The sequence below is a fragment of the Panthera tigris genome, chromosome C2, assembly GCF_018350195.1.
Source record: "Panthera tigris isolate Pti1 chromosome C2, P.tigris_Pti1_mat1.1, whole genome shotgun sequence".
In the NCBI taxonomy this organism is placed as follows: domain Eukaryota; kingdom Metazoa; phylum Chordata; class Mammalia; order Carnivora; family Felidae; genus Panthera; species Panthera tigris.
Window position 1 is genome coordinate 130039436 of NC_056668.1, and position 26478 is coordinate 130065913.

Genomic DNA, 26478 nt, shown 5'->3' on the forward strand with positions numbered 1-26478 from the left:
CTCTTGGACCCCTAAAGTCTGTGAGCTGACTTAAGAATTTATAAATAAAATCATGTTTTCAAAAGCTTTATATTGAAAGTGAAAACTGTGATTTGGTCTTACTGGAGGAGACTGAAGCAGAATTCATCATCTTACTGAATGAGCATCTGTGGATTTTGCAGCATGGTCTTTTAAGCTTTCTATGCAGCCAGCAATGGAGTCTCAAAGTTCAAGTTTTCTTAAAGCTCATTTCATCTACTGCCCTGTCCTATACTCAAATCACCTTCATAAGATCTCTATTGATTTTAGAACATGCTAAATTCTCACAACTTTTAGAAAAAAGGGAAGAAAGCCACGATTAATTGAATGAAAATTCTAAGCTCACTTCAAAAAGATTTTTAATTTCAAATATAAGGCATGTTATGAACTAAGAGAGAGCATAAATGAATATAAAATGCAAATTAGCCAACAATGAAAAATCAATTATTCTGCAATAATCCAAGCATATAGGACATATCACAAACATTGTAAGAACTAACTGAAGAGCCTAACGGCAGAAACACATAGCAAAGATATTTCCAATAAACTATTGGTTTGAAACCTACTCCTTCTGTGGTGAGTCTCTTTTGTTGGACATGGCTTTAGAAATTCAGAAGTGAAACTATTCTTAATGTCCTACTCAATAAGGGGAACATTATATCAGCTTTTTTAATTAGAGGAGTAAGAAGTATAGAACCGTAGTACTAAAAACAGATTGTGGGGGTTATCTTTGTTCCAACAAGGAACGGAAGTCCCAGACAGGAAAAGTGCTATTAGGGGTAGAGGCGGATCTGAAGGATGACATCAGAAAGGACAGGCATCTTGAGCTCCGTGCCCGAGTGCCGTAAAGGAGTCCTGGCTGGTTCCCTCAAGAACTGGACCTGGTCCTTGCCACTTAGGAGCATACTGTCATGGCAAAATCAAATATGATGACACCTCAGGCCGGCTGGCACACAGAAGATGCGTGCTATGTACCAGCAGACAAAGCACACTTTGCTAAGTTCTAGTTAAGCAGTGGTGCCTGCTAAGGGTTTCATTGACTCAAGGCCTCTATTATGGACCAGGAGAGAGTTGGCACCAGGGGCAAAGGCTAGAGTGAATAGCCACCTCCTCAATCCTCACAGACCACTGTGTGTGATAGGTTTTCTTACCAATTTTCCGCTTTAGCCAGAGAGAGATTCTATGCAAGAGAAGTAATATTGGTCACAGAGAGCCAAGGAAACAAAATTGCTAAGAGCATAAGCCCTGTGCTCACACTGCTGAAATTTAAATCTTGGCTCTACCTTTTACTGGCTGAGTGACCGTATTTAAGTTATGCAATCTCTCTGTGTTTTTTTTTTCCCCCTTGACTGTAAAATGGAGATAATTATACTATTATCACACAGGGTTGTTATAAAGATTAAGTGGGAAAATAAACCGAAAGAGTGAAAATGAATTGTTAGTAATCAGACTGCAGTGTTTATAATGGAACATCAACACAAGGTTTCTAACATATCATACCCAAGGCCACACAACTGCCATGAAATGACTAACAGTTCCTTCTTCTGAGTAATTTCTGCCTTCATCCCAACATCATCCTGAGTCTCACTTTGTTCTTCTTGTCTCCAGAGCAAACTTTTTGAGATGCCCAATGTTCTTGATTCTTTTTTTTCTATTTTTTTAATGTTTATTTATTTCTGAGACAGACAGAGCATGAGTGGGGGAGAGGCAGAGAGAGAGGGAGACACGGAATCAGAAGCAGGCTCCAGGCTCTGAGCTGTCAGCACAGAGCCCGACGCGGGGCTCAAATTCACAATTCGCTCAACCAACTGAGCCACCCAGGCACCCCCCCAATGTCCTCGATTCTTGATAGCATTCCAAAACAAGTCCCAACTTCCCTGATGCCCACTTAAAATCTCCCAGCATAAGTCCAAATCTTATAACAAGCCCTACCCAACTCATTCGTATGGAGACACCCTCTGGTGTATGCTCTGTCTAGCTGTAGCAAGCTAATTAAACTTAACTTTGTATGAGTTCAGGTGTGGCCCTGGTGGTCTTTGAGGGATTTCCACAACACTGAGCACATACTGTATGCACAAGAAATGCTAGCTATTGGCATTGATAGTAAAATCTTTTTTCCTCTGGCTTTTTATATGTAGCATACTTCAAGGCACATTTGTTCAAAGAAGAGCCTTTCTTATGTAACTGGGAAGCCAGAGAGCATGGCTAGAATTAAGAGATGTAATTTTTCCTCTAAGGCCCAAAGTGTTGTTTGAAAGTGTCCAGGGTAACAGCAATAGCAATTGGTGGAAAGGAAGAGCAAGCAAAGCTTTTGAGCCTACTGAATTCCAAGTAGTAACCAGGAATTGACCACTGCCTGGACATTTTAAGCCAGGCTAGCCAGATCACTAATAAAAAGAGCTTTTGAAATTGCTACACTTTTTAAGTTCTGATTCCCAAATTTCTGCAAACACCCATTTGGCAAATAAGGAAATGGACTTTTGGAGAAGTAGAATGAGCTCCCAAGGCACACACATTATGATTGGGTTGGGTCTGGAAACCAGGACAAGGGTTTATTTGTACAGAAGGTATGTTGGCTACTTATTGCTGCATCACAAATCACCCTAAAACTTAAAAATAAGAGTAATCATTTATTCCCTTTGACAATTTTCTGGTCAGGAACCTGTGAGTTTCTTGGCTGGGTGGTTCAGGTTCGAGGTCTTTCATCACATGCAGACATCTGAAGGGTTGCCTGGGACCAGAGGATCCACTTCTAAGAGGCTCACTCCTGGCTGAAAAGTTGGTTCCTCTTCATATAGGCCTTTCTACAAGGCTGTTTGAATGTCTGCAGGACATGACCACTGGCTTTCTCCACAGGGAGCAATCGGAGACAACGCAGAAGTAGCAATACTCTGTATAATCCAGCCCTGGAAGTCACACATGATCACCTTGGCCATATTCTGTTGTGAACACATGCCAGCCCTGTTTCAGTGCCAGCTCTGTCCATCTGCCAGATGTAGTATTTTGGACCGGCACCAAAATTCTGAGTCTCTGTTGCCTCATTTAGAATATAAAAATAACAATTTCCTTTTGGAGTTGTTTTGAACGTAACCAGTGTAACAGTATCAAGGGCTGTTTAGTACAATGCGCTGCCCAGCAGTGAGCATTATTTAGAAGTGACCTGGCCTCCTTAAGGAACCTGTCCCTAGTTCGCTTCATTCTGGCAAAGTTTAAATTCCGAACATTTCCCTATTTCCCTCCCCCTGCCCCCCGCTTTTTTTTTTTTTTTTTTTTTTTTTTTTTTTCAACCCCTGGAGAGACAAATCAGTTAGTCCCCGCCATCCCTACCCTAACTGGGATCCAAAGTAGGACTATCCCCAAGCGGAACTCTAGTTCCGGGGGTTGACCTCGGTGCCCGGAGCGCATTAGGAAACGGACCGGAAGTGGCTCCAGCGGCTCTTTTCCGACCTGGGAGGGCAGCGGTACAAAGTCAGCGGGAGGATCCCGGAGGGCTCCGGTGGATTCGAGGCTGCAGCGTGGGGACGTCTTGAAAGCAGAGCGGCGGGGCGACAGGAAGAGCAGCGGGCCGAGCCCTCCCCGGCTACTCCATGCCTGGTTGGAGGCTGCTGGCTCAGGCCGGCGCCCGGGTGCTGGGCTGCGGCGCGAGCGGCCTGGGTGCTGCCCGGGGCTCGGGAAACAGGTGGGTGTTCGAGACTGGGTGTGGAGGTGTGGTCCCTGCGAAACACTGCGACCCGGAGCAGTGCCATGGCCCAGTGCGGAGGGGTCTGCCCTGGGTGGAGGAGAAAGGGGCTGTCTCCAGACCGCAGGCACACAGGAGTTAGGAGCGGTACTCCAAGGAAGCGCCGTTTAAAGGACTGAAGGGGTGGTTTTTTGTTTTTAATGTTTATGAGCCAGCGACTGGCAGAGAGCATTACCAACAGCAGTTATATTATCTACCAGTTAGTGGGCGTTTTCTCTGTACTGAATGCTTTGTTGAGTATGTTAGGCGTCTTAGTTCTCGTAGCCTTATGAGATAGAACTGCTGTCGTTATTCCTTCTACAGATACTATCATTATTCCGTAGTCATGATTACGTTTTGCAGATAAAACGGCAGCCTGGGGAAGTAAGATCAGTCAACTAATTAGTGCAAAATTTGGGACTCTAATGTGGATGCACCTGACTACAAAAGGGGCATAGACGACAGAAAGCTTTACTCCTTTTCTGACCCTCTCTGCAAGAATTACACACCTCCTTCCCGACTTTCATCCCCTGAAGTCTTCCTTGGTATGTTCAAGTGGTCAGAGACCATGTCTTTTATGTATCTTCTGAGCTTTGGCAATGTCATTGCAGGGAAGAGGTGAGCTTATCAGAGAAAGGTCAGCATCCCACATTCTGCCACCTTCACTGGATGTAAACTATTAAGGGACATATACAAATAGGTCAGTGGCTTCTCCTTTGTAAGACAGCCTGTTAGAAATTGGTTTATCCCAGAGGAGAAGATGAAGACCTTTTACCGTAGGGTAATCATTGACAGTAAATATGTGAATCCCGGGGCGCCTGGGTGGCTTGGTCGGTTAAGCGTCTGACTTCGGCTCAGGTCATGATCTCACGGTCGGTGAGTTCGAGCCCCGCGTCGGGCTCTGTGATGACAGCTCAGAGCCTGGAGCCTGTTTCAGATTCTGTGTCTCCCTCTCTCTCTGCCCCTCCCCTGTTCACGCTCTGTCTCTCTCTGTCTCAAAAATAAATAAACGTTAAAAAAAAAAAAAATGTGTGAATCCCATTTCTGTCATAAGAAATGTGAGGGGGGGAAAAAAAAAAAACTTGCACAGATTCCAGACCCTTTCCTAAGGGCCAGACTACACTTTCCAATGCATGTGACCTCCCTTCCCCATGGTAAATGGGGGAACCTTTTATATTGTGGTTTGTTTTCCAATTTTTGTTTTTACAGAGCAGACATCTGGCTTTTGGTTAGAAGTCTCCATGGCAGGAGTGGTACTTGGTGGGATGAGCATCTTTCTGAAGAAAATGTCTCATTTGTTAAGCAGTTGGTCTCTGAGGAAAATAAAGCCCAATTAGCAAGTAAACTGTGTCCTTTAAAAGATGAACCATGGCCTCTACATCCTTGGGAGCCAGGTAGTTATTTTATATTTGAGAAGTTCTCATTCCCTAATGTGACTGGCATACTCAAAATCATAGTGACTGCTGCGAAATGATAAATTTCTTGAATTTATTTTTCATGTCTCAAGTGTGTCTGTTTCAATGTAGTTTGGTTTGCAAGTTTATTTCTAGAATGCTGGTCTACTATGAGTGAATGTCTGATGGTAATCAAGATTTCCTCAGGAAGCTATTTTGCAGGTGAAAGGAAAATCATTCTGCATATGTCTTCTTGTTTCCTTCAGATAAAAAAATAAAATAAGTCAGGGAAGAAAAGCTGGAGGAGTGTAATTTAAACTGCAGTGTGTCACAGTGATGTTTTCAGTTGGGGTTCTAGCACTCCAGGTTTGCAAAGCATAACTCCAGAATCAGCAACTTGTAGCTCGCAGAGTATTAAACCCATGTGTAGCGAGACCAAGAAGAATAAGGCCTGTCTTGTTGAGAGTGTGGTCTCTGGTTGGGGTTTATTGTGTCAGTTGAATTGTATAGTGATCAGAAGTTCTCAGTGGAGTAACTTTCCAAACTTATGCAAAAAATCTAAGGGGCATGGTGGAGGCTGACATATTTTAGCAACGTGACCTCTTGTGTCATCCCTGTAACCCCACCTAAGTTCTTAGAATTTGAGTGGTAGATGTTTCCCAATTAATGAGGTTAGATATAAATTGATACTAGGAAAGCAAAGTGTAATGATAGATTTATGCCCTCTCTTAATAGCATTATTTTAAAAGCAGAATATTATGTTTACCTATTTTCTTCATTTTGTATAGTTCTTGTATATTCATTATACAGAGATTTATTAAGTACCAATATCTTACCCAGCCATGGTTAAAGTCTCTTACATCTGTAAGGAGCAGTTGTATTTTACTCTATGAATATATTAACATGTGTCTTAGCTGCCTATTGCTCATATTGAAACCACAGAGTAGGAAATACTGTTGTATCATGTTGACGAGTGTTGAAAAAGTTTGTAATAACACTGATTTGTGTTTAATTACCAGGTTCCTCTAGAGTAGGCCTTATCGCCCTAAAGCTGGGTATGATGCCTTTATGGACCAAAGATGGTCAAAAACATGTGGTCACATTACTTCAGGTAAGACAGAAACAGAAGATGTAACAGATCTGTACGTGTACCAAGATCTATTTGTGCAAATCTGAACAGGCAGTATTTGTATCCTAAAATACATAAGTGTATGGTGAAGAATGGGCTAATGTCAAGCATAAATACTATTAAAGAACTTCTGATTATTTCAGTAAATGTTTCACTTTTGCCTGAGTGGTGGTCTTCGTGATACTGGCTTTGGATTTAACTAGGGCAATGAACAAAAAACAGTGTAACCTAGCTTCTCACAAAGGTACCAGTTTAATTCATAATCGGAAAAATCTGTCCCAACTTATTTTCATTCTTTCCTCTCAAAATTAACATTTTGGTCTTGTATATATACAATGGAATATTACTTGGTGATCAAAATGAATGAAATCTTGCAATTTGTAACTGTGGATGGAACTAGAGAATTATGTTAAGTGAAATAAGTCAGTCAGAGAAAGATAAATATATGATTTCACTCGTGGAATTTAAGAAAACAAGTTAATTTAGGGGAAGGGAAGGAAAAATAAGATAAAAAGAGAGACGGAGGCAAATCATAAGAAACTTGATTTTTTTTTCTTTTATTTTTTTATTTTTGTTTGAAATGTACATCCAAATTAGTTAGTATATCGTGCAACAATGATTTCAGGAGTAGATTCCTTAGTGCCCCTTACCCGTTTAGCCCATCCCCCCACCCACAATCCCTCCCCTAACCCTCAGTTTGTTCTCCATATTTAAGAGTCTCCTCTGTTTTGTCCTCCTTCCTGTTTTTATATTATTTTTGTATCCCTTCCCTTACGTTCATCTGTTTTGTCTCTTAAACTCTTCACATGAGTGAAGTCATATGATCTTTGTCTTTCTCTGACTAATTTCACTTAGCATAATACCCTCCAGTTCCATCCACGTAGTTGCAACTGGCAAGATTTCACTCTTTTTGATTGCCAAGTAATCCTCCATTGTATACATATACTACATCTTCTTTATCCATTTATTCATCAATGGACATTTGGGCTCTTTCCATACTTTAGCTATTGTTGATTGTGCTGCTGTAAATATGGGGGTGCATGTGTCGCTTAGAAACAGCTCACCTGTATCCCGTGGATAAATGCCTAGTAGTGCAATTGCTGGTTCATAGGGTAGTTCTATTTTTAGTTTTTTGAGGAACCTCCATACTGTTTACCAGAGTGGCTGCACCAGCTTGCATTCCCACCAACAGTGCAAAAGAGATCCTCTTTCTCTGCATCCTTGCCAATATCTGTTGTTGTCTGGGTTGTTAATGTTAGCCATTCTGACAGGTGTAAGGTTGTATCTCATTGTGGTTTTGATTTGTATTTCCCTGATGATGAGTGATGTGGAGCATTTTCTCATGTGCCAGTTGGCCATCTGTATGTCTTCTGTGGAGAAGTGTCTATCCATGTTTTTGCCCATTTCTTCACTGGATTCTTTGTTCTTTATAGATTTTGGATACTAACCCTTTATCTGATATGTCATTTGCAAATATCTTCTCCCATTCTGTCAGTTGCCTTTTAGTTTTGCTGATTGTTTCCTTCACTGTGCAGAAGCTTTTTATTTTGATGAGCTCCCAGTAGTTCATTTTTGCTTTTGTTTCCCTTGCCTCCGGAGACGTGTTGAGTAAGAAGTTGCTGTGGCCAAGATCAAAGAGGGTTTTGTCTGCTTTCTCCTCGAGGCTTGTGATGGCTTCCTGTCTTACATTTAGGTCTTTCATCCATTTTGAGTTTATTTTTGTGTATGATGTAAGAAAGGGGTCCAGGTTCGTTTTTCTGCATGTCACTGTCCAGTTTTCCCAGCACCATTTGCTGAAGTGACTGTCTTTATTCCACTGGATATTCTTTCCTGTTTGTCAAAGATTAGTTGCTCATACATTTGGGGGTCCATTTCTGGATCTCTGTTCTTTTCATCTGAGTGTCTTTTTTTGTGCCAGTACCATACTGTCTGGATGATTACAGCTTTGTAATGCATCTTGAAGTCTGGGATTGTGATGCCTCCCACTTTGGTTTTCTTTTTCAGGATTGCTTTGGCTTTTCAGGGTCTTTTCTGGTTCCATACAAATTTTAGGATTGTTTGTTCTATCTCTGTGAAGAATGCTGGTGTAATTTTGATAGGGATTGCATTAAATTTGTAGATTGCTTTGGATAGTATCAACATTTTAATAATATTTGTTCTTCCAATCCATGTGCATGGAATATTTTTTTCATTTTTTTGTGTCTTCTTCAATTTCTTTCATAAACTTTCTACAGTTTTCAGTGTATGGATTTTTTACCTCTTTGGTTCGATTTATTCATAGGTATTTTATGGCTTTTAGTGCAACTGTAAATGGGATCGATTCCTTGATTTCTCTGTTGCTTCATTGGTGGTGTATAGGAATGCGACCGATTTCTCTGCGTTGATTTTATATCCTGCAACTTTGCTGAATTCATGAATCAGTTCTAGCAGTTTTTTGGTGGAATCTTTTGGGTTTTCCATATAGACTATCATGTCATTTGCGAAGAGTGAAAGTTTGACCTCCTCCTGGCCGATTTGGATGCCTTTTATTTCTTTGTGTTGTCTGACTGCAGAGGCTAAGACTACCAATACTATGTTGAGTAACAGTGGTGAGAGTGGACATCCCTGTCTTGTTCCTGACTTTGGGGGGAAAGCTCTCAGTTTCTCCCCATTGAGGATGATGTTAGCATTGGGTGATTCATATATGGCTTTTATGATCTTGAGGTATGCTCTTCTATCCCTGCTTTCTTGAGGGTTTTTATCAAGAAAGGATGCTGTATTTTGTCAAATGCTTTTTCTGCATCTATTGAGAGGATCCTATGGTTCTCGTCCTTTCTTTTATTGATGTGATGAATCACATTAATTGTGTTGCGGATATTGAATCAGCCCTGCATCCCAGGCATAAATCCCACTTGGTCGTGGTGAATAATTTTTGTAATGTATTGTTGGATCCAATTGGCTAATATCTTGTTGAGGATTTTTGCATCCATGTTCATCAGGGAGATTGGTCTATAGTTCTCCTTTTCATTGGGGTCTCTGTCTGGTTTTGGAATCAAGGTAATGCTGGCATCACAGAAAGAGTTTCATAGAAAGGAGTTTACCTTCCATTTCTATTTTTTGGAACAGCTTCAAGAGAATAGATGTTAACTCTTCCTTAAATGTTTGGTAGAATTCCCCTGGAAAGCCATCTGGCCCTGGACTCTTGTTTTTTTGGCAGATTTTTGATTACTAATTCGATTTCCTTACTGGTTATGGGTCTGTTCAAATTTTCTATTTCTTCCTGTTGCAGTTTTGGTAGTGTATATGTTTCTAGGAATTTGTCCATTTCTTCCAGATTGCCCTTTTTATTGGCATATAATTGTTCATAATATTCTCTTATTATTGTTCTTATCTCTGCTGTGTTGGTTGTGATCGCTCCTCTTTCATTCTTGATTTTATTTATTTGGGTCCTTTCCTTTTTCTTCATGATCAAACTGGCTAGTAGTTTATCAATTTTGTTAATTCTTTCAAAGCACCAGCTTCTTGTTTCATTGATCTGTTCTACTGTTTTTTTGGCTTTGATAGCATTAATTTCTGCTCTAATCTTTATTATTTCCTGCCTTCTGCTGGTTTTGGGTTTTATTTGCTATTCTTTTTCCAGCTCCTTAAGGCATAAAGTTAGGTTGTGTATATGAGATCTTTCGTCCTTCTTTAGGAAGGCCTGGATTGCTATATACTTTCCTCTTATGACTCACTTTGCTGCGTCCCAGAGGTTTTGGGTTGTGGTGTTACCATTTTCATTGACTCCCATATACTTTTTGAATTCCTCTTTAACTTCTTGGTTAGCTCATTCATTCTTTAGTAGGATATTCTTCAGTCTCCAAGTATTTGTTACCTTTCCAAATTTGTTCTTGTGGTTGATTTTGAGTTTCGTAGCATTGTGGTCTGAAAATATGCACGGTATGATCTCAACCTCTTTGTACTTACTTAGGACTGATTTGTGTCCCAGTGTATGGTCTTTTCTGGAGAACGTTCCACGTGCACTAGAGAAGAATGTATATTCTGTTGCTTTAAGATGAAATGTTCTGAATAGATCTGTTAAGTCCATCTGGTCCAGTGTGTCATTCCAAGCCATTGTTTCCTTGTGGATTTTTTGATTAGATGATCTGTCTGTTGCTGTGAGTGGGGTGTTGAAGTCTCCTACTATTATGGTATTACTATCAATGAGCTTCTTTATGTTTGTGATTAATTGATTTATATATTTGGGTGCTCGCACATTTGGCGCCTAAATGTTTACAATTGTTAGGTCTTCTTGGTGGATAGACCCCTTGATTATGATATAATGCCCTTCTGCATCTCTTGATACAGTCTTTATTTTAAAGTCTAGATTGTCTGATTTAAGTATAGCTACTCCAGATTTCTTTTGTTGACCATTAGCATGATAGATGGTTCTCCATCCCCTTATTTTCAATCTGAAGGTGTCTTTATGTCTGAAGTGGGTCTCTTGTAAACAGCATCTAGATGGGTCTTGTTTTCTTATCCATTCTTTTACCCTATGTCCTTTGATTGGAGCATTGAGTCCATTGACATTTAGAGTGAGTACTGAAAGACAGAAATTTATTGCTGTAATGATGCTTGTAGAGTTGGAGTTTCTGGTGGTGTTCTCTGGTCCTTTCTAATCTTTGTTGCATAAATTTTTTTTTTCATCTTTTCTCCCCTCAGAGAGTCCCCCTTAAAATTTCTTGCAGGGCTGGTTTAGTGGTCACAAACTCCTTTAATTTTTGTTTGTCTAGGAAACTTTTAATTTCTCCTTCTCTTTTGAATGACAGCCTTTCTGGATAAAGAATTCTTGGCTGCATATTTTTCCGATTCAGCACACTGAATATATCCTGCCACTCCTTTCTGGCCTGCCAAGTTTCTGTGGATAGGTCTGCTGCAAACCTGATCTGTCTTGCCTTATAGGTTAGGGACTTTTTTTGCCTTGCTGCTTTCACAATTCTCTCCTTGTCCGAGTATTTTGTGAATTTGACTGTATACCTTGTTGATGGTCAGTTTTTGCTGAATCTAATGGGGGTCCTTTGTGCATCCTGGATTTTGATGTCAATGTCTTTCCCCAGGTTAGGAAAGTTTTCCACTATGATTTGCTCACATAACCCTTCTACCCCTATTTCTCTGTCTTTCTCTTCTGGGACCCCTATGATTCTGATGTTGTTCCTTTTTAATGATCACTGATTTCTCTAATTCTTAAATCGTGCTCTTTTGCCTTAATCTCCCTCTTTTTTTCTGCTTCATTATTCTCTATAAGTTTGTCCTCTGTATCGCTGATTCTCTGTTCTGCCTCGTCCATCCTTCCTGCCGCTACATCCGTCCGTGATTGCAGTTCAGTTACAACATTTTTTATTTCATTCTATTTTTTACTTCTTTTATCTCTGCAGAAAGAGATTCTAATCTGTTTTCTACTCCAGCTGGTATTCTTATTATCGTGATTCTAAATTCTGGTTCAGACATCTTGCTTATATCTGTGTTGGTTAAATCCTCTCTGTCGTTTCTTTGTGCTCTTTCTTTTGGGGTGAATTCCTTCGTGTTGTCATTTTGAAGGGAGAAAAGGAATTAATGAGGTAGAAAAATTAAAATTATAAAAATATTAAAATTAAAATATTAAAATTAAAAAATAAACACACACACAAAATCTAATAAATGATGCTAGATCCTAGGTGTGTTTTGGTCTGGGTGTTGATAGTGGTGTGACATAGGAAAAAGGGGGGGGGAGGAAATCATTTGAGAATTTGAAAAAATTAATACACTGATGTAGACTAAAATGAGATAATGGGAGTAAAACAGAATTTGAAAAAATTTACACAAAAGTAAAGAATATATTAGGAAGAAAATTAAAGAAAAATATTTCTAATAAAAATTAAAAATAAAAATGAATTTTTTTTCTCTTTCTATATTCAAGAGAAAGAAAAAAAAGGAAATCTTTTGAAAATTTGAAAAAGTGAATACAATGTGGTAGACTAAAATAAAATGATGGAAGTAAAATAGAATATGAAAAATTTACCTAAAAGCAAAAAAATATAGTAAGAAAAAATTAAAAATGTTTTTAATAGAAATTGAAAGTAAAAATGAAGTTTTTCACTGTCTGCATTCAAGAAAAAGAAATGAAAAAAGAAAACACAGAAATTGTTTGAAAATTTGAAAAGCTGAATTCACTGAAGTAGACTAAAATAGAATGATGGAAGTAAGGTAGAATTTGAGAAAAATTACACAAAAGTAAAGAATATAGTAAAAAAATTAAAGGAAAATATTTTTAATAAAAATTGAAAATAAAAATGAATTTTTTGTCTTTCTGCTGCATTCTGTGGTTCAGGTTGTACAGATTGTTGTGTTAATCCTCCAGTCAGTTTTCTAGGTGTGTAGGATGGTTTAGTGTTGGTCAGGCTGTATTTCATGGACACGAGGCTCACAAAGAACTTCGATGCTGTTCTGCCATCTTGCCTTCTCTCCATAAGAGACTTTTAAATACAGATAACAAACTGAGAGCTGTTGGAGAGATGTTGGGTTGGGGGAAGGGCCAAATGGGTGATGGGCATTAAGGAAAGCATTTGTTGGGATGTGCAATGGGTGTTATATGTAAGTGATGAATCACTAAATTTGACTCCTGAAATCATTGCACTATGTGTTAACTAACTTGAATTTAAATACAAATTTTTTAAAAAATTTGATCTCTTTGCTAACTTAGAATGTAATGCTCTTGTCTGGGGAAGCATTTTGTTCTCTGAGATGATACAAACTCTAATTGTTAAAAATGTGGGTGCTGGGACCAGAATACTTGACTTCACATCTTGATTCTTCCACTGCTTAGCTGTGTTCCTTGGAGCACTGTGCCTCCTCTGTAAAAGATAGAATTGTATTTGGTAAAGGAAATAACTATTACCCACCTCAGAAGGTTTTTGTGAGAGTTGCACAAGGTGTAAATGTCAAGCATTTAAAATAGTGTTAAATGTCCAATTTATATTGGCCACTGTTGTCTTTACAATTATTATTAGAGAAAGATCACTGATGGAGTTAGGAGACCATCATTCCCCAAATTGGGTTGGACATCTGAGTTCATCTTTGGGGCCTAATCCTAGACAGGTGATTGGACAGATGGTGGTGATTAAAATGAGTGCTCATGCACAGAAGTACGCTGAGTGCTCATAGGCCCCAGGGGGCCTTACAGGCCTTAGGACATTGTTATTGACCCTGAATGATCAAAGAGAGGATTATAGTTTCTAAAACTCTAGGGAACTTTGAGAGCTTTTAGGAATGACTAGTTGGATTGTAAATTGGTACAACCACTTCAGAAAACAGTTTAGCATAATTATGTGGTAAAGTTGAGATTGGTGAACCTTGTAGTCTGGCCATTTCACTCCTGAGTGTTTAACAGAAAACTTGAGCAGGATACCTCTACAACAGTTATTATAGCAGTATTGCTCTTAATACTTCCCCAACTAGAAATAACCCACATGTCTAACAGAATGGATAAATAAGTCATGGTATTCACACAATGGAAAGCTGGATAGCAGTGAAAATGAACAGAAGAGAGCTACACACAACAATATGGATTAAACTTAGAAATTTAAACAAATGAAAGAAGCAAAGCATGGAAAAGCACCTACAGTTTGATTCTATTTGTACAAAGTCTAAAGCAGGCAACACTAAACTACATTATTAAATACTTTCAAAGGTAGCAATTATAAAGAAAAGTAAGTAAATGATTACCGTAAGTGTCAAGAATAGTAGTTATTTTTGGGGCAGTGCTTCTCAAATTTTAGTGAGCCTCAGAATCAACCTGGAAGGCTTATAAAATGAGATTCTGATTCAGTAGGTCTGGGCTGAGGCCTAAGGGTCAGCATTTTCACCAAGTTCCCAGGTGATGTCGATGCTGCTTCTTTGGAGACCACACATTGAGAACCGCTGCTTCAGGGGTAAAAAAAAAAAAAAAAAAGAAAAATGCAGGGAGGTTATTGGGAAGAGCCACGCAGAGGTTTTGTGGATTCTACTTCTTGACATGGGTGGTGGTTAATGCTTGTTTTCTTCACAACTACACATTCTGTTGTATATTTTTGTTTTAGGCACTTTTCTCTATGTGTTGTCTGTATGCTCTGCCTGTACTTGACTTTTTTTTTTTAAGGGTATTTCTATAATTTAAGATTGTGGTTGGTGTTAGAGGAATGGTGAGATAATTAACTTTAGGGAATTCCTCATTGTCCTAAGGCTTTGGTGTGGCTGGTATATGTTAAAATGTATCTTGGCACATAACTTAGTTTTTTTATATTTGTTTTCTTAGGTACAAGACTGTCATGTTCTAAAATATACTCCAAAGGAAAACCATGATGGAAAAATGGCAGCCCTAACTGTAGGAGGAAAAACTGTGTCACGTTTCTATGTAAGGATGTATTTTCATTCTTTAGAATAGTACATTTCATTAGCTTCAGATCTGAATTCTTTAAGTTTTAAGGCTATTCCGTAGTCACAAACTTGTGTTTGTCCATGTGGTAAATTGTGGATTTGGGGTGGAGGTAGTTTCTTGAAGCCCTTGAGCCCAGGATTCTCTATTGTTTCAGTTCCTCTCTGGAACAAGTATTTGTTCCAGAGTATTTGGAACAAGTAACTTTACCCTCCATGCTGAAGTATTTACCCATCTGTACAATGGGGATAAAAATACTACCTACCTAAGAGATTTGTTACCAAGATTAATGAGATTTTTCATATGTATCTTCTACAAAGACACCTGGAAGAGGGTATGTGTGCTTGGGAAGAGAGGTGTGGTGTAGGAGATCTTAGTGTGTGAACATGGGGGAAGGTAGTTAAGGTGCAAAGAAAGGTACACCTGTCTGGGTAGAGTGCTGAAGGGTTTAGACTTCATCCTGTAGACTCCCAAGCACTTTCTAAATTCTTTAAAAAAAAAAAAAAAGATTTTTTTTTTTTAATGTTTATTTTTGAGACAGAGCATGAGTGAGGGAGGGGCAGAGAGACAGGGAGACACAGAATCCGAAGCAGGCTCCAGGCTCTGAACTGTCACCACAGAGCCCCATGCGGGGCTCGAACTCGTCAACTACGAGATCATGACCTGAGCTGAAGTTGGATGCTCAACCAACTGAGCCACCCAGGCACCCCAAGAGCTTTCTGAATTCTTTAACTGTGGCAGTAATGTGGTCAAGTCGTTATCCTGGTTAATTGGATAAGAAGAATCTGGATGCGAGGAGGACATTTAGGAAGTTGTTTTAAGCTCTGGGAAGAGTGGATAAAAGGCTTTGAGCCAAGGCAGTTGCATTGGGCTTGGAGGAGACAGGGATTTAAAGAAGACTGGGTGAGTATATGGTGAGGGGCCGCAGGCAGAGAGTGGTTCCTAAGCGAGCACCTGGTTCATTGCTAATGCTGTAACCTGAAATAGCAACAAGGAAAGAGGAAGTTTTGGAGGAAAGAAGTGTGTGCAGTGTTTATAGAAAATTCAGGTGGGGTTGTCCTGTAAATAATGGGATATACTGATCAGTGAATTCAGTTATATGGTTAAAACCATATAGAATCATCAGAGTCCTATAGTTTGGTAGGACTAGAGTCCATTTAGGCCTGTCTCATAAGTGTTAGAGAAGTTAGTTACTTTTGCATATTATACTAGTATAGCCTATTTATATATATTTTTAGTTCTGCTAAAAATTCTGCTATTCACTCTTGACAATTTATTGGCTAATAATTTTAGGATTTAAAATAATTTCACAGTAATGAAAAGCACAGTGAGGTATTTATGGAAACTTTTTTTACATGTCAGATTTTTTTCAAATGTTTGAATATTTTAAATGTATATATGCTAGTCTTCATGTGAATAATTGTTTGATACATGTTTTCTCGTTGATTGTACTTCTGTGTTTTTGTTATGTCTAGCACCATCATCTTTATTTTCATTACCAATTTTGTAAATTCATGACTTTATTGCCTTGATACTTGTAAATCAAACATAAAATTGGGATAATCCACTCTGCTCCAACAGATCTGTGAACATTACTTCCCAGAACTGTGAGCCAGTGGAAAAACAAGTGGATGTGGGGTCAGAAGAGCTGAGTTCTAATTCTCACTTCTACCATTAGCTCCCTTCACTCTACTTTCTTGAACATCTGTCTTCTTATACATAAAAACAGGGAATTGGACTTGATGGCTGCTAATCCTCTTTTGGTTCTAAAAGTCTCACATTAACTCTCAAATATTTTAGTTCTCAAGGAAAAACAAAAGTTCCCCCCAAAAATGTATTTGGCAACTCATTTTATTCTATTTTACTTAATGAAGAAGGTGTCGTATAGATAAGATTTTATTAGCATAATACTAATAATTAAAATATTTCAGAAATGGTAGTATTGCATTTTCATACTTGAGACTGTGGTCTACACATTTTAAGCTTTATTCTCTTTCGTGAGTATACCGCACAGCAAGGTGATTTGGATGCTCTATTGTGTTGTGGAGGATTTCCACCCACTTACCTTGCACAGATTTTTTTAATTTACTCTCTGGTATAGGAAGTGCTACAGAGACCTTTCATGCTCTTCAAGATATAAATTTTCTAGGTCCAGAGAACATGTATTAAATACTAAGAAAAATCTTTGTCTTTGACCTTTTTTTAGAGTGAGGTGTGAAAATGAAGTTTTAGAATTCTTTATAAGTAAAGAATTTTGGTTCAGAAAGGAAAAAGATTTTCAAACCTAAAAGTAAGCAGACTTCCTTTTGCGTATTGTATCCCTCAGAGAAACCGCAAGTACGTTGGTTATAGAAGGTTTTAAAAACAAATACACCGATGAATATAAAATCTCAACTAGTTAAGCATTCTAAAATGATTGAATCAGTTTTATTTATAATAGGGCTAGAACTGTTTTGGGTTGTTGTTTGTTTTTTTTTTTTTTTTTTTAACTCTGTAACGACTTTTTTAGGCCTCCCAGAAATTAGACTGTTTTGCTTTTGCTGTTTTTGTAGCTTATTGTAAATAAAAACATAGTGTTTTTGAATAAGGAAGTTAAGTGGCCTTAAAAGTTGATCGAATCAATTCATCTTAGGAGCAGGGAAGCATTTTCATTGTGAGAGGGATAATTGCAAAGAACTTTGAAGAGGGAGACAAAAAAATGCAGCTTCATAGATGGGATTATCCGAGTGTGACATTGCTGTCAGTCTTTTAAATTGCCTTTTGAAATCATTTATTTGGAAGTCAAAAAAAAAAAAAAAAAAAAAGCCTTGTGTTACACCACTGCTGCTTTCAGCTCAACTTGAGCATTTGGTGTTTTTCACAAACAATACCTAATTAGTTTTATGATATTTTGATTTTTAAAAGAAAAAAAAGTATTCAATTTTACTGAAATTAAAAGATAATCAAGAAGTATGTTATGTATTATCTTTTATGTCTCAGTCTGTAGTTACTTAGGTCAAGATGTTTATCTTTATTTTGTGTTGCTGAAAAGTAAAAGATTTTTCTTAGAAGCTCCCTCGCATACTTAGAAGCTATTAATAAAATGCTTTTTAAATCATCAGGTAGAATATGTGAATGTCCAATAAATTTGAAATCTATTCTAAAATGTAATAAATCTAAATCTGAACATCAGTAAAATAATTTCAAGGAGCCACATTTTTATTCTTTTTTTTTTTTTTTAACATTTACTTTTGAGACAGAGAGAGACAGAGCATGAACGGGGGGAGGGTCAGAGAAAGAGGGAGACACAGAATCAGAAGCAGGCTCCAGGTTCTGAGCTGTCAGCACAGAGCCCGACCCGGGGCTCGAACTCACGGACCGCGAGATCACGACCTGAGCCGAAGTCAGATGCTTAACCGACTGAGCCACCCAGGCGCCCCAAGGAGCCACATTTTTAAATGAGAACTTATGTGTTTGCTTTTGTTGCGAATGAAGTGTGTATGGTGATGAAAAGTAGGGGACTTGATAAGTGTGTTGTTGAATATGAGTGTTGGATTTGAGCATGTGGGAGGTGAAACTATAGAGAATGACTGGGATGAACTTATGTCATCATTCTTTTGGAGGAAAGGAGGAAAGGATAGCTTCTTGAGGGAACACTGAAGTACAGAACAATCTTTTGTAGGCATCCAAAGCAGGGCTTCTCAGCATCTGTTGCATGGTTCCACTAGAGGGCTCCAGGGTTTGTGGGCTGACCCAAAAATTAACATTCTATACTTACGGGCCAGTGCCACCCAATTTCATGTCTATCAAAGGCAGCCTTCTCAGTGTTACAGGGTGGCCCTAACTGTCCACATTTTAAACTGAAATCAAGGAACTGCAGTTTGCTGCATATTCACATATTCTACAATTAAGTCTGGCTGTGCAGATACTCCATTGGATTGGGTGTGCAGTGATGCTTGATTATCCGTACATCATCAGCATCCTCTTGAGTTGGCTAGGGTTTTTCAGTTGCTGCTGTGCTTGCTTTTTTAATTACAAAATTACTCTTGGTTTGGTTTCATAATATAGTTTCCTGAAGATTTGCTCATCAGAATAAGCTGTAATGTTTATTTTAGGCCTGCAATTTTTTAAATAACTAGACTCGAAGATAGCATTGTAAACACAGTAATATCGTGTGCCAAGAACTGATGCAGCAGCAAGCGTGGAAAGGTGGGGTGACTTGGAGAGACAAACCAGGACTTCACGTCTAGATGGATGTCTGTCCTCCATCTCTTGTGTCTTCACCATTCATTTAGCTCACTTCTGCAGTGTCTGACTTGCCACTGTGCTTAGCTCTAAAGTTACAGATACAGGTGAATAAAACGGCTCGCCACCCATGTGCTCCAGCAGACAGGCAAACATTCACTGGTAAATGTAAGGTAACATGAATAATAATTGAGATGTATGCAAGGTCTAGAGATAACAGACAAGGAAGTAGTCTGCTCTGGCAAGGCGGCCCAGGCAGGAATCTAGACAGGAAATATCACTGGAGCTGGGACTAGACATATATTTAACAGATTTTTAACATGCTTTGGAGGTACAGAGGTGGAGAAGAATTACAGGCCAAGGGACTGGCGTAAGCAGACATAGGTAAGCATACATAGAGTACTATGGCTTGTTGGGCTGCAGGTGTTTCTTTTGTGATGAGAGAGGAAGTTGAAGGGGAGAGAGCATCAGGAAGATAGATACGCCTGTGTTGGTTATAGTCGCATGAAAGAGGTACTCTTCACACCAGAAAGTGTAAAGTGGTACAACTCTTTTGCTAAGTCTTCCAGCAATCTATATCGAAAGTCTTAAGAATTAAAAAAAAGACCCAGGACATCATTTTAAGGAAATGAGGTATCCATGAAGTTTTCCATTCAAAGATATTTTTTATTCAAGGATATTTACAGTAGCAGAAAAAAGGGCAAGGGTGAAGGGAAAAACAGGCAGCAGGACCTACCAGGAGCTGGGGATGTAGCAGCAACTAAAGTTTCTGTTCTCAAAGCTTACATTTTGGTGGGCTTGGGGGTGAAACAGGGAGGCTGTAGCATAGAAGATAAACAATAAAAATGGCTATAGAAGTGCTTCTAAGACTAATAAAGTAGGTTGAGAGGATTGTGAGTGACAGAAAGTGGTGCTATTTTAGACAGAATAATCAGGAAAGGTAAGTTAATATTTGGATAGAGGCCTGAATAAATTGAGGGAGCAAGGCCTGGAAAAAATCTGGCAGGAAAGCATTTCAGGCAGGGGGGGACAGTATGTGCAAAGTACCTGAGGCCATTGTTTAATGTGTTCTTGGACTGGTTAGGAGGAATGCATTGTACCTGAAGCAAGGTGGCCAGGAGGAGAGTAGTAGATGAGGACAATGTACAGAACCTTGTAAACCATGTTAAGGATTTAGGATTGATTCTGCATGAGATGGAAACCATTGTGGAGACATGAGTTAGCTTGAGTTTTAAAAGGGTCATGCCAGCCTGTGACTGGAGAACAAAGCATGGAGCCAGGAGTGTGGAAGTTTGGAGACCGACTAGGAGGCTATGGAAATAATCTGGGAAAAAGATGGTGGATTGGGGTGCAGGTGAGGAGTAGTTGATGCGGGCTGTATTTTTTTCTCTTTTGTTTGAGAGAGAGAGCGTGAGCAGGGGAGGGGCAGAGGGAGAGAGAGAATCCCAAGCAGTCTCCACACTGTGACAGTGAGGAGGCTGTCATAGGGATTAATCCCAGGACCTGTGAGATCATGACCTGAGCTGAAGTCAAGAGTCAGACCCTTAACCGACTCAGCCACCCAGGCACACGTGGACTGTATTTTTAGAGTCTACAGGAACTGCTGATCAGTGGGACATGCGACGTGAGAAAGAAAAGAGTCAAAGGTAATCACAAGATTCTGGGTCCAAACAACACAAGTATGGAGTTGCCCTTTGTTGAGATTTGGAAGATCAGAGGAAAGCAGGCATCTGGGGGGAAGTTGAGTTCAATTTTAGACATGTCAGATTTGAGTTGCTGTATGACATCAAAGTGAGATAGTGAGTTGGCATTTGGATGAATGAATTTGCAGTTCAGAATAGAATTTGCAATTGAAGTTAGAAATGTGGGGTTTTTAGCGTGTGAAAGAACAGAGAGTGACAGCCTCAAGGAGAAAGTGGTCACCTGTGCCAAGCATTGTTGATAGAGCCAGTAAGATGAGTATTGACTGGTGTGTTTGACCACATGGAGATGGTTGGTGACCTTGACAAGCGCTTTGCATTGAGTATTAGGGGCTGCAAGTATCTAATTAAAGTGGGTTTGAGAGAATGGGAAGATAGAACGTAGATTCAGCAAAAGTCTTTCAAGGAGCATTGTAAGGGGGAATGGAAAGATTAGCTAAAGGAAGCTGTGTGGTCAAGAGAAAGTTTTGGGTTTTTTGTTTTTTGTGTTTTAAAGTTTGTTTTTTTTTAATTAATTTATTTTGAGAGAGTACGCATGCACACACAAGGAGGGGCAGAGAGAGGGGGAGAGAGAGAATCCCAGGCAGGCTTCATGCTGTCAGCACAGTGCCTGACGTAAGGCTCGATCCCATGGACTATGAGATCATGACCTGAGCCAAAATCAAGAGTCGGACACTTAACCCACCGAGCCACCCAGGTGCCTTAGGATTAGGTTTCTTGATACTTACAGTCTCCAGTCAGAATTCACATATGATCACAAGTCTTTCTTTTCCTACAGAAGAAAAGTCTTTCACCATTTAGTGTATATGAGCTCCACCATGCACATGGTGGATCCTTGGTGTAATGGATTATAGATAAAAATCCTACCTCCCCAAATAAGAGGAATGTGGTGCTCTTTGTTCATTAGGGGAACAGTGTGCTCTTAATGATTTGTTGATAACTTGGTTTAGATCTCTGTGTATTGAACTCCACCTTTAGTATTAATGAGTTACTTATGTGTACTGCTTTTCCTCTAGAAATCTCCATCTCTATTGGAATTTTACCAAGAACTTGGATTGCCACCAAAACAGAAAGTTAAAATCTTTCGTGTAACAGATAATGCTGTGATTAAACCAGGTAATCTGAGGTTGGGGAGAGGAGGGAGGCAAAAATACCCAGATACGTGGTTTAATGTTAGCCCTTTTGATAAAGTTGAATCCACGATACAAAGCCCCAAACATTTATTTTTAAATACAAAATGGCATCTAATTTAATCACTGGGGACAAACAAGCCATTTTCTTTTTTGACTAGAAAGAACTGTAGAGAACTCTTTGTTTTCCATTAAAGAGGGAGGAGCGCTTTTGTTTTTAACTTGTACAGAGAGTTTTACATTTGGAAGAGTCACTCCAAATAAATACACTAACTTTCATTTATTTTTATTTTTTATTTTTTTAAATACACTAACTTTTAAAATGTGAAGTTCACTCGGTGTAGGGTGGCATTTTAGTAAGTGAGGAATACCTAGACCCCCGTTGAGATAGAAGAATTTGAGAAAATATGAAACAGTAGAGTGACTGACCATAGCACCTCGATCCTTACTTAAAAATTCCAAAGTATTTTACTTTACCAAATGTCAAAAATTACAGTTTGGCAATGTGTTTATGTCGGTTTATGTAGTTAACAACATTTTGACATCTTTGAACTTCAGAAAAGCTCCCTCATGTCTTGAACTTGAGTTCTAACAATTAGTCAGAGGGTGTCTTGAGATTTAATACTTTAATATCTGAACTGAATTTCATGATGTAAAATACAATTTCAATAGGCCTTATTAATTGGAATGACAGAGGATCAGCCTTGATATAAGCTAGAATTAAAAGTGTTTTTTGAAGTGCAAGTTTTATAGTTTAAAGCTAAAGTGAATGGAATTAAGGGAACAAATGTAAAAATTAAGTCCATATTAACTTCTGTTGTAGCTCAAACCATTTGAAATTGTTTTTGTGGTGAAAAGTGGTCATGTATCAACAGTTCAAGTCATTCAACCTCCTAGAAATTCAGTCAGTTTTAATCTCCCCTATTTTTTCTTAGTTCAATGTTTTTCTCTGCCCATACAAATCTAGGTTAAGTCCTTCATTAAAGGATACTACCCCTCTGAAATCCCATAGAATCTTACTCCCTGTTTTAAACGAGCCAAAAATAGCATTCAATTATATTCCCTATTACATTGATTATGGCTTTTTTTGTTTTGTTTTTAAGAAAAATGTCTCTTATTTGATGATGTTAATGTTGATTCTTCACCTATATAATAAATTCTTGAGGTCAGGAACCGTGTCTTATACTTCTGTATTTCTAACTGTACATATGGTAAATGTGCAGTATTTGCAGATTGTCAAATTAAATAGTTCTCATAGTGTTAACTTTAAATTGATGCAAACAAAATGTTGTGCAGGACTTTCACTTACAAAATTCCTTTAAATAACACATTTTTCTGATGTATTTTAAGTAAGACTCCATTTACATACAACTAGACTTGGAAATGTTAGTATATAAAACTAGGGGTATCAATAATAGCAATTTTTCAGTATTCTAAATGATCCAGGCATGCTAGAATAACTATATTTTATGGATACAGTGACCATTCTTCCAAAAATAGATATGTATGGGCTATATATGGATATCACACATCCAGTGTACAATGAACCTGGGTTCAAACACTTAAGTTCCTACTTTCAGATAACTTATCTCTAATGGTTAAAAAAGATTTGATCCAGCCAGAACTTTTTTTTGAGTCATTCTTTTATTTTTATTTTCGTTATATGAAATAGGAAAAATATCTTAAGTCACTATATTGTTATTTACCAAAGCAACAAAAAATCATCAAACCCATGTATTTACCAGTAAGAATACAGTGTCTGTCATGTGAATTACCCATTTCAACCAGTACCACGTTGGCCTCTGTGAAGGCACAAGCCCATCCGCCAGCCGTGATCTGTTGGCCCAACATTCTGGGGCACATTGTTCTTCAGCCCATGGACAGTCGATTAAAACATGTTTGATGAACAATTTTAATTCTTGATGTTTCTAATAATTATAATTGCAGAAGAGAATCTTCTACTTTTTTGGAAACCTGATAGGCTTTCTAGATGTGGTTTATGTTCAGTGACATTGTTCTGGGCCGACATTTCATATATTGCTTGTTTTCTTTTCATAAAGGCACTCCTCTTTATGCTGCTCACTTTCGCCCTGGACAGTATGTGGATGTCACAGCCAAAACGTAGGTCCGCTTAACAGGTTCTTTTCCTTTTGTTCTTCTCATATTAAAAAATAACAGAGCAAGTGAAAGTATAGTCTTTCAAGTCAATGAGTAAAGATTAAGTAACCATTATTCTTATTCGTAATTCTATAATGTTACTGATTGTACTGGATTTTAAATTGCACTGAATTAGTTGTATGTGAAGAGTTCACATCAACTTACAGGTTTTAAACTGAGACGCATGCTTCTGGAAATGAGACTGAAAGAAAGGTCACATTACTCAGGTTCTTTGTGGGTTGGGCCCGCTTCTATTTTTAAGACCAAAGGCTACCTGCTGTTTGATGGTGAAATATAAATGAACAGTGCTATGCAGTTCTTTTGAGATTGTGTCATCTAGTAATTGGTGGTTCTTCCAACTCTAGGAGATGGTTAAATTAGAAACATTACAAACATTTTATATGGTTTGTGATGGTTGTTTTGCTTAAGGTTCCCCTAGGGTAACTATAAAACATTTTGTTAACTGTGTTAAAATAAAAGCCTATCAAAAGCTGGAAGAAGTAGTATTACACCTTAGGCCTCTAGCAGTGTGGCGTTATCTCTCAGTGCTGGACAAGTGAGACTTCTTCCATAAAAACAGAATATTTTTTTATCCTTAAACAAGGGCTTAATTTGGCAGAAATCAACCCTTATTTGTCGCACTAACAGAAAAATGCTGACTTTGATCCATTTTCAGACTGGGCAGTGGTATTTCTGGTACTGTACTTTTTTCATATCTTACTGTCAGATGACTTAAGATAAGTTCGGTACTGGCAGGATGATCTCCAGGAAACATTTAGCTCTTACAGAAGCAGCAATTCAAAATTTGGTTAAGGTTAGTTCACTATGGAATGAAGTAACTGAGCCCCCGTCTATGTTTGTGTAGAAATTGTTCAGTATATGTTAGTAGAATCCACCTGACCTAGGCTAAACTAAACTCCAAATATCAGCTCTTGGCTCTTCTTGTTTCTTGTTCTGTCACCACAGATGATAATTTTACTTCTTTTGTGTGCCTTTTTTGTCATTTGAAAAATGGGTCTGGGAACCGTTTGAAAATTAACGGTGGTCCACAGGTGCTCTGGAACAGTCTGACAATCACAGTGACTGAGCCAAAGAGCTTTTAAGCAAGGAAACCAGATGAGTGCCAGCATCAGTTTCCTTAATGCAGTCAGATGCACTTTATTTCCACTCAGGTAAGAGCCATAGCAAACAGCTCTTACCTTTGATTAGCTATTTAGAAATGGAGTCCAGATAGATGGACAATACAGTGGGTCCTCTTTTTAGAGAGATTATGGACTTCTCCCCTTTTTTTCCTGCATCCTGATTGTTGCAGACTCATTCCTACTTACTGAGGCCTCTAAAATTACTTGGCAACTTTCTTTATTCTGTTTTTCCTTGTCAAGAACTCAGAATATTGGAGCTGTAAAACTTTCGTTACCTGGGGAGATGTGTGTGTCGTGAATCAGATGATTTTCCTTTTTAATTTCTGAGTTGATTATTACATATAATAAAGTACCTCAGTAATTTTGTTAATATACACACAGCTGATAGTGCATGAATTCCGTTACCTAGTTTACCGAATATATGAGCTATTCTGAGAAGTCCTACAAAGTCAGAGGCCTTTGTTAGCAGGTGCCTTGTGCTGGGATTTGTGACTAGCTTGGACTAAAGCCAGCTTTTCAGATGGCTGTGTTCAGCAAATGCTTTCATTTCATATGCTGCTGTCAGGTTTCATTGGCTTCTTAAAAGTTAGTCTTAAAACTTCATCCTTTTTATTACGAGTATAAAATGAAAAGAAAACAGTTTTAATATCATGTACCTAGAAAACTGTAAATCCTTGTGCCAGTCTCAAGACTAGATGGCTGATAAGAGCTGGGGGAACAACTAGCCCTGGGATTTAAAGTAGTTGCCGTTCAACTCTGGAGAAGGGAGGACCTTCATTTGAGAAGATCTCACTGTTGTGTGTGCTGCAGTCCAGGATTCTGTTTGACTTTTCACCAGGTAACTGGCAAGAGTTACCCCACACAAGTGTGCACTTTAGTCTCGTGGGCGTGTCTTTACGTCCTATTACTTCAGATGTGATGAAATAAGACTTCCGCTTTTTGCTGAATATTTCCAGTGACTCTTGTAGCTAGCATGTTATTATGGCCTCAAGATGCTTCTGAGTGTTTGTAAATTAGTGGGACTCTGTCCTTCTCACGAGGAGCCGTTTTGAATTCCTTCCAGGGGCAGCATTGGATCCTCAGCTGCATGCAGTCCTGGTGGCTGCTGCCTCTCCCTTTTGCCCTTGACAGATAATGGAGGACACACACACGCATCTGCTCGCTTTTCTTTTTCCTTTTTAAATCCTGTCTCCTTTTCCTGATGCTTCTCAGTTTACGGAGTTGAAGTTCTTTACAGCCAATGAGAATGTTCTTCTCCTTGTTGACTATAAATGGAACCATCATCTTTTGGGAATAGATTACGAGTACTCTCAGTCCCTTACTATGTCTTGCTTGTGGCCAGAGATTTGCTTCTTTGTCCTCCATTTCCAGCCCCTGTTTTAAATGTTTTGATATGTCTGGACCCCCTTCTCTTAATTATTAATCCTGTTAGAAAAAAATCGTACAGTGACACAGGTCA

At 38.7% G+C, this 26478-nt stretch overlaps 1 protein-coding gene across 1 annotated transcript in view; it reads left to right on the forward strand.

Moving 5' to 3' along the window:
* The first annotated feature begins 3447 nt into the window (after positions 1-3447).
* Positions 3448-26478, forward strand: part of MRPL3 (mitochondrial ribosomal protein L3) — a 51227-nt gene continuing 28196 nt past the window's right edge. Inside the window, exons 1-6 of the mRNA XM_007087444.3 lie at positions 3448-3697; positions 4946-5130; positions 6150-6241; positions 14547-14645; positions 21607-21706; positions 23781-23841. Of these exons, the coding sequence (XP_007087506.2) occupies positions 3606-3697; positions 4946-5130; positions 6150-6241; positions 14547-14645; positions 21607-21706; positions 23781-23841 (629 nt within the window). The 5' untranslated portion in view covers positions 3448-3605. The remainder of the gene's footprint in view (positions 3698-4945; positions 5131-6149; positions 6242-14546; positions 14646-21606; positions 21707-23780; positions 23842-26478) is intronic.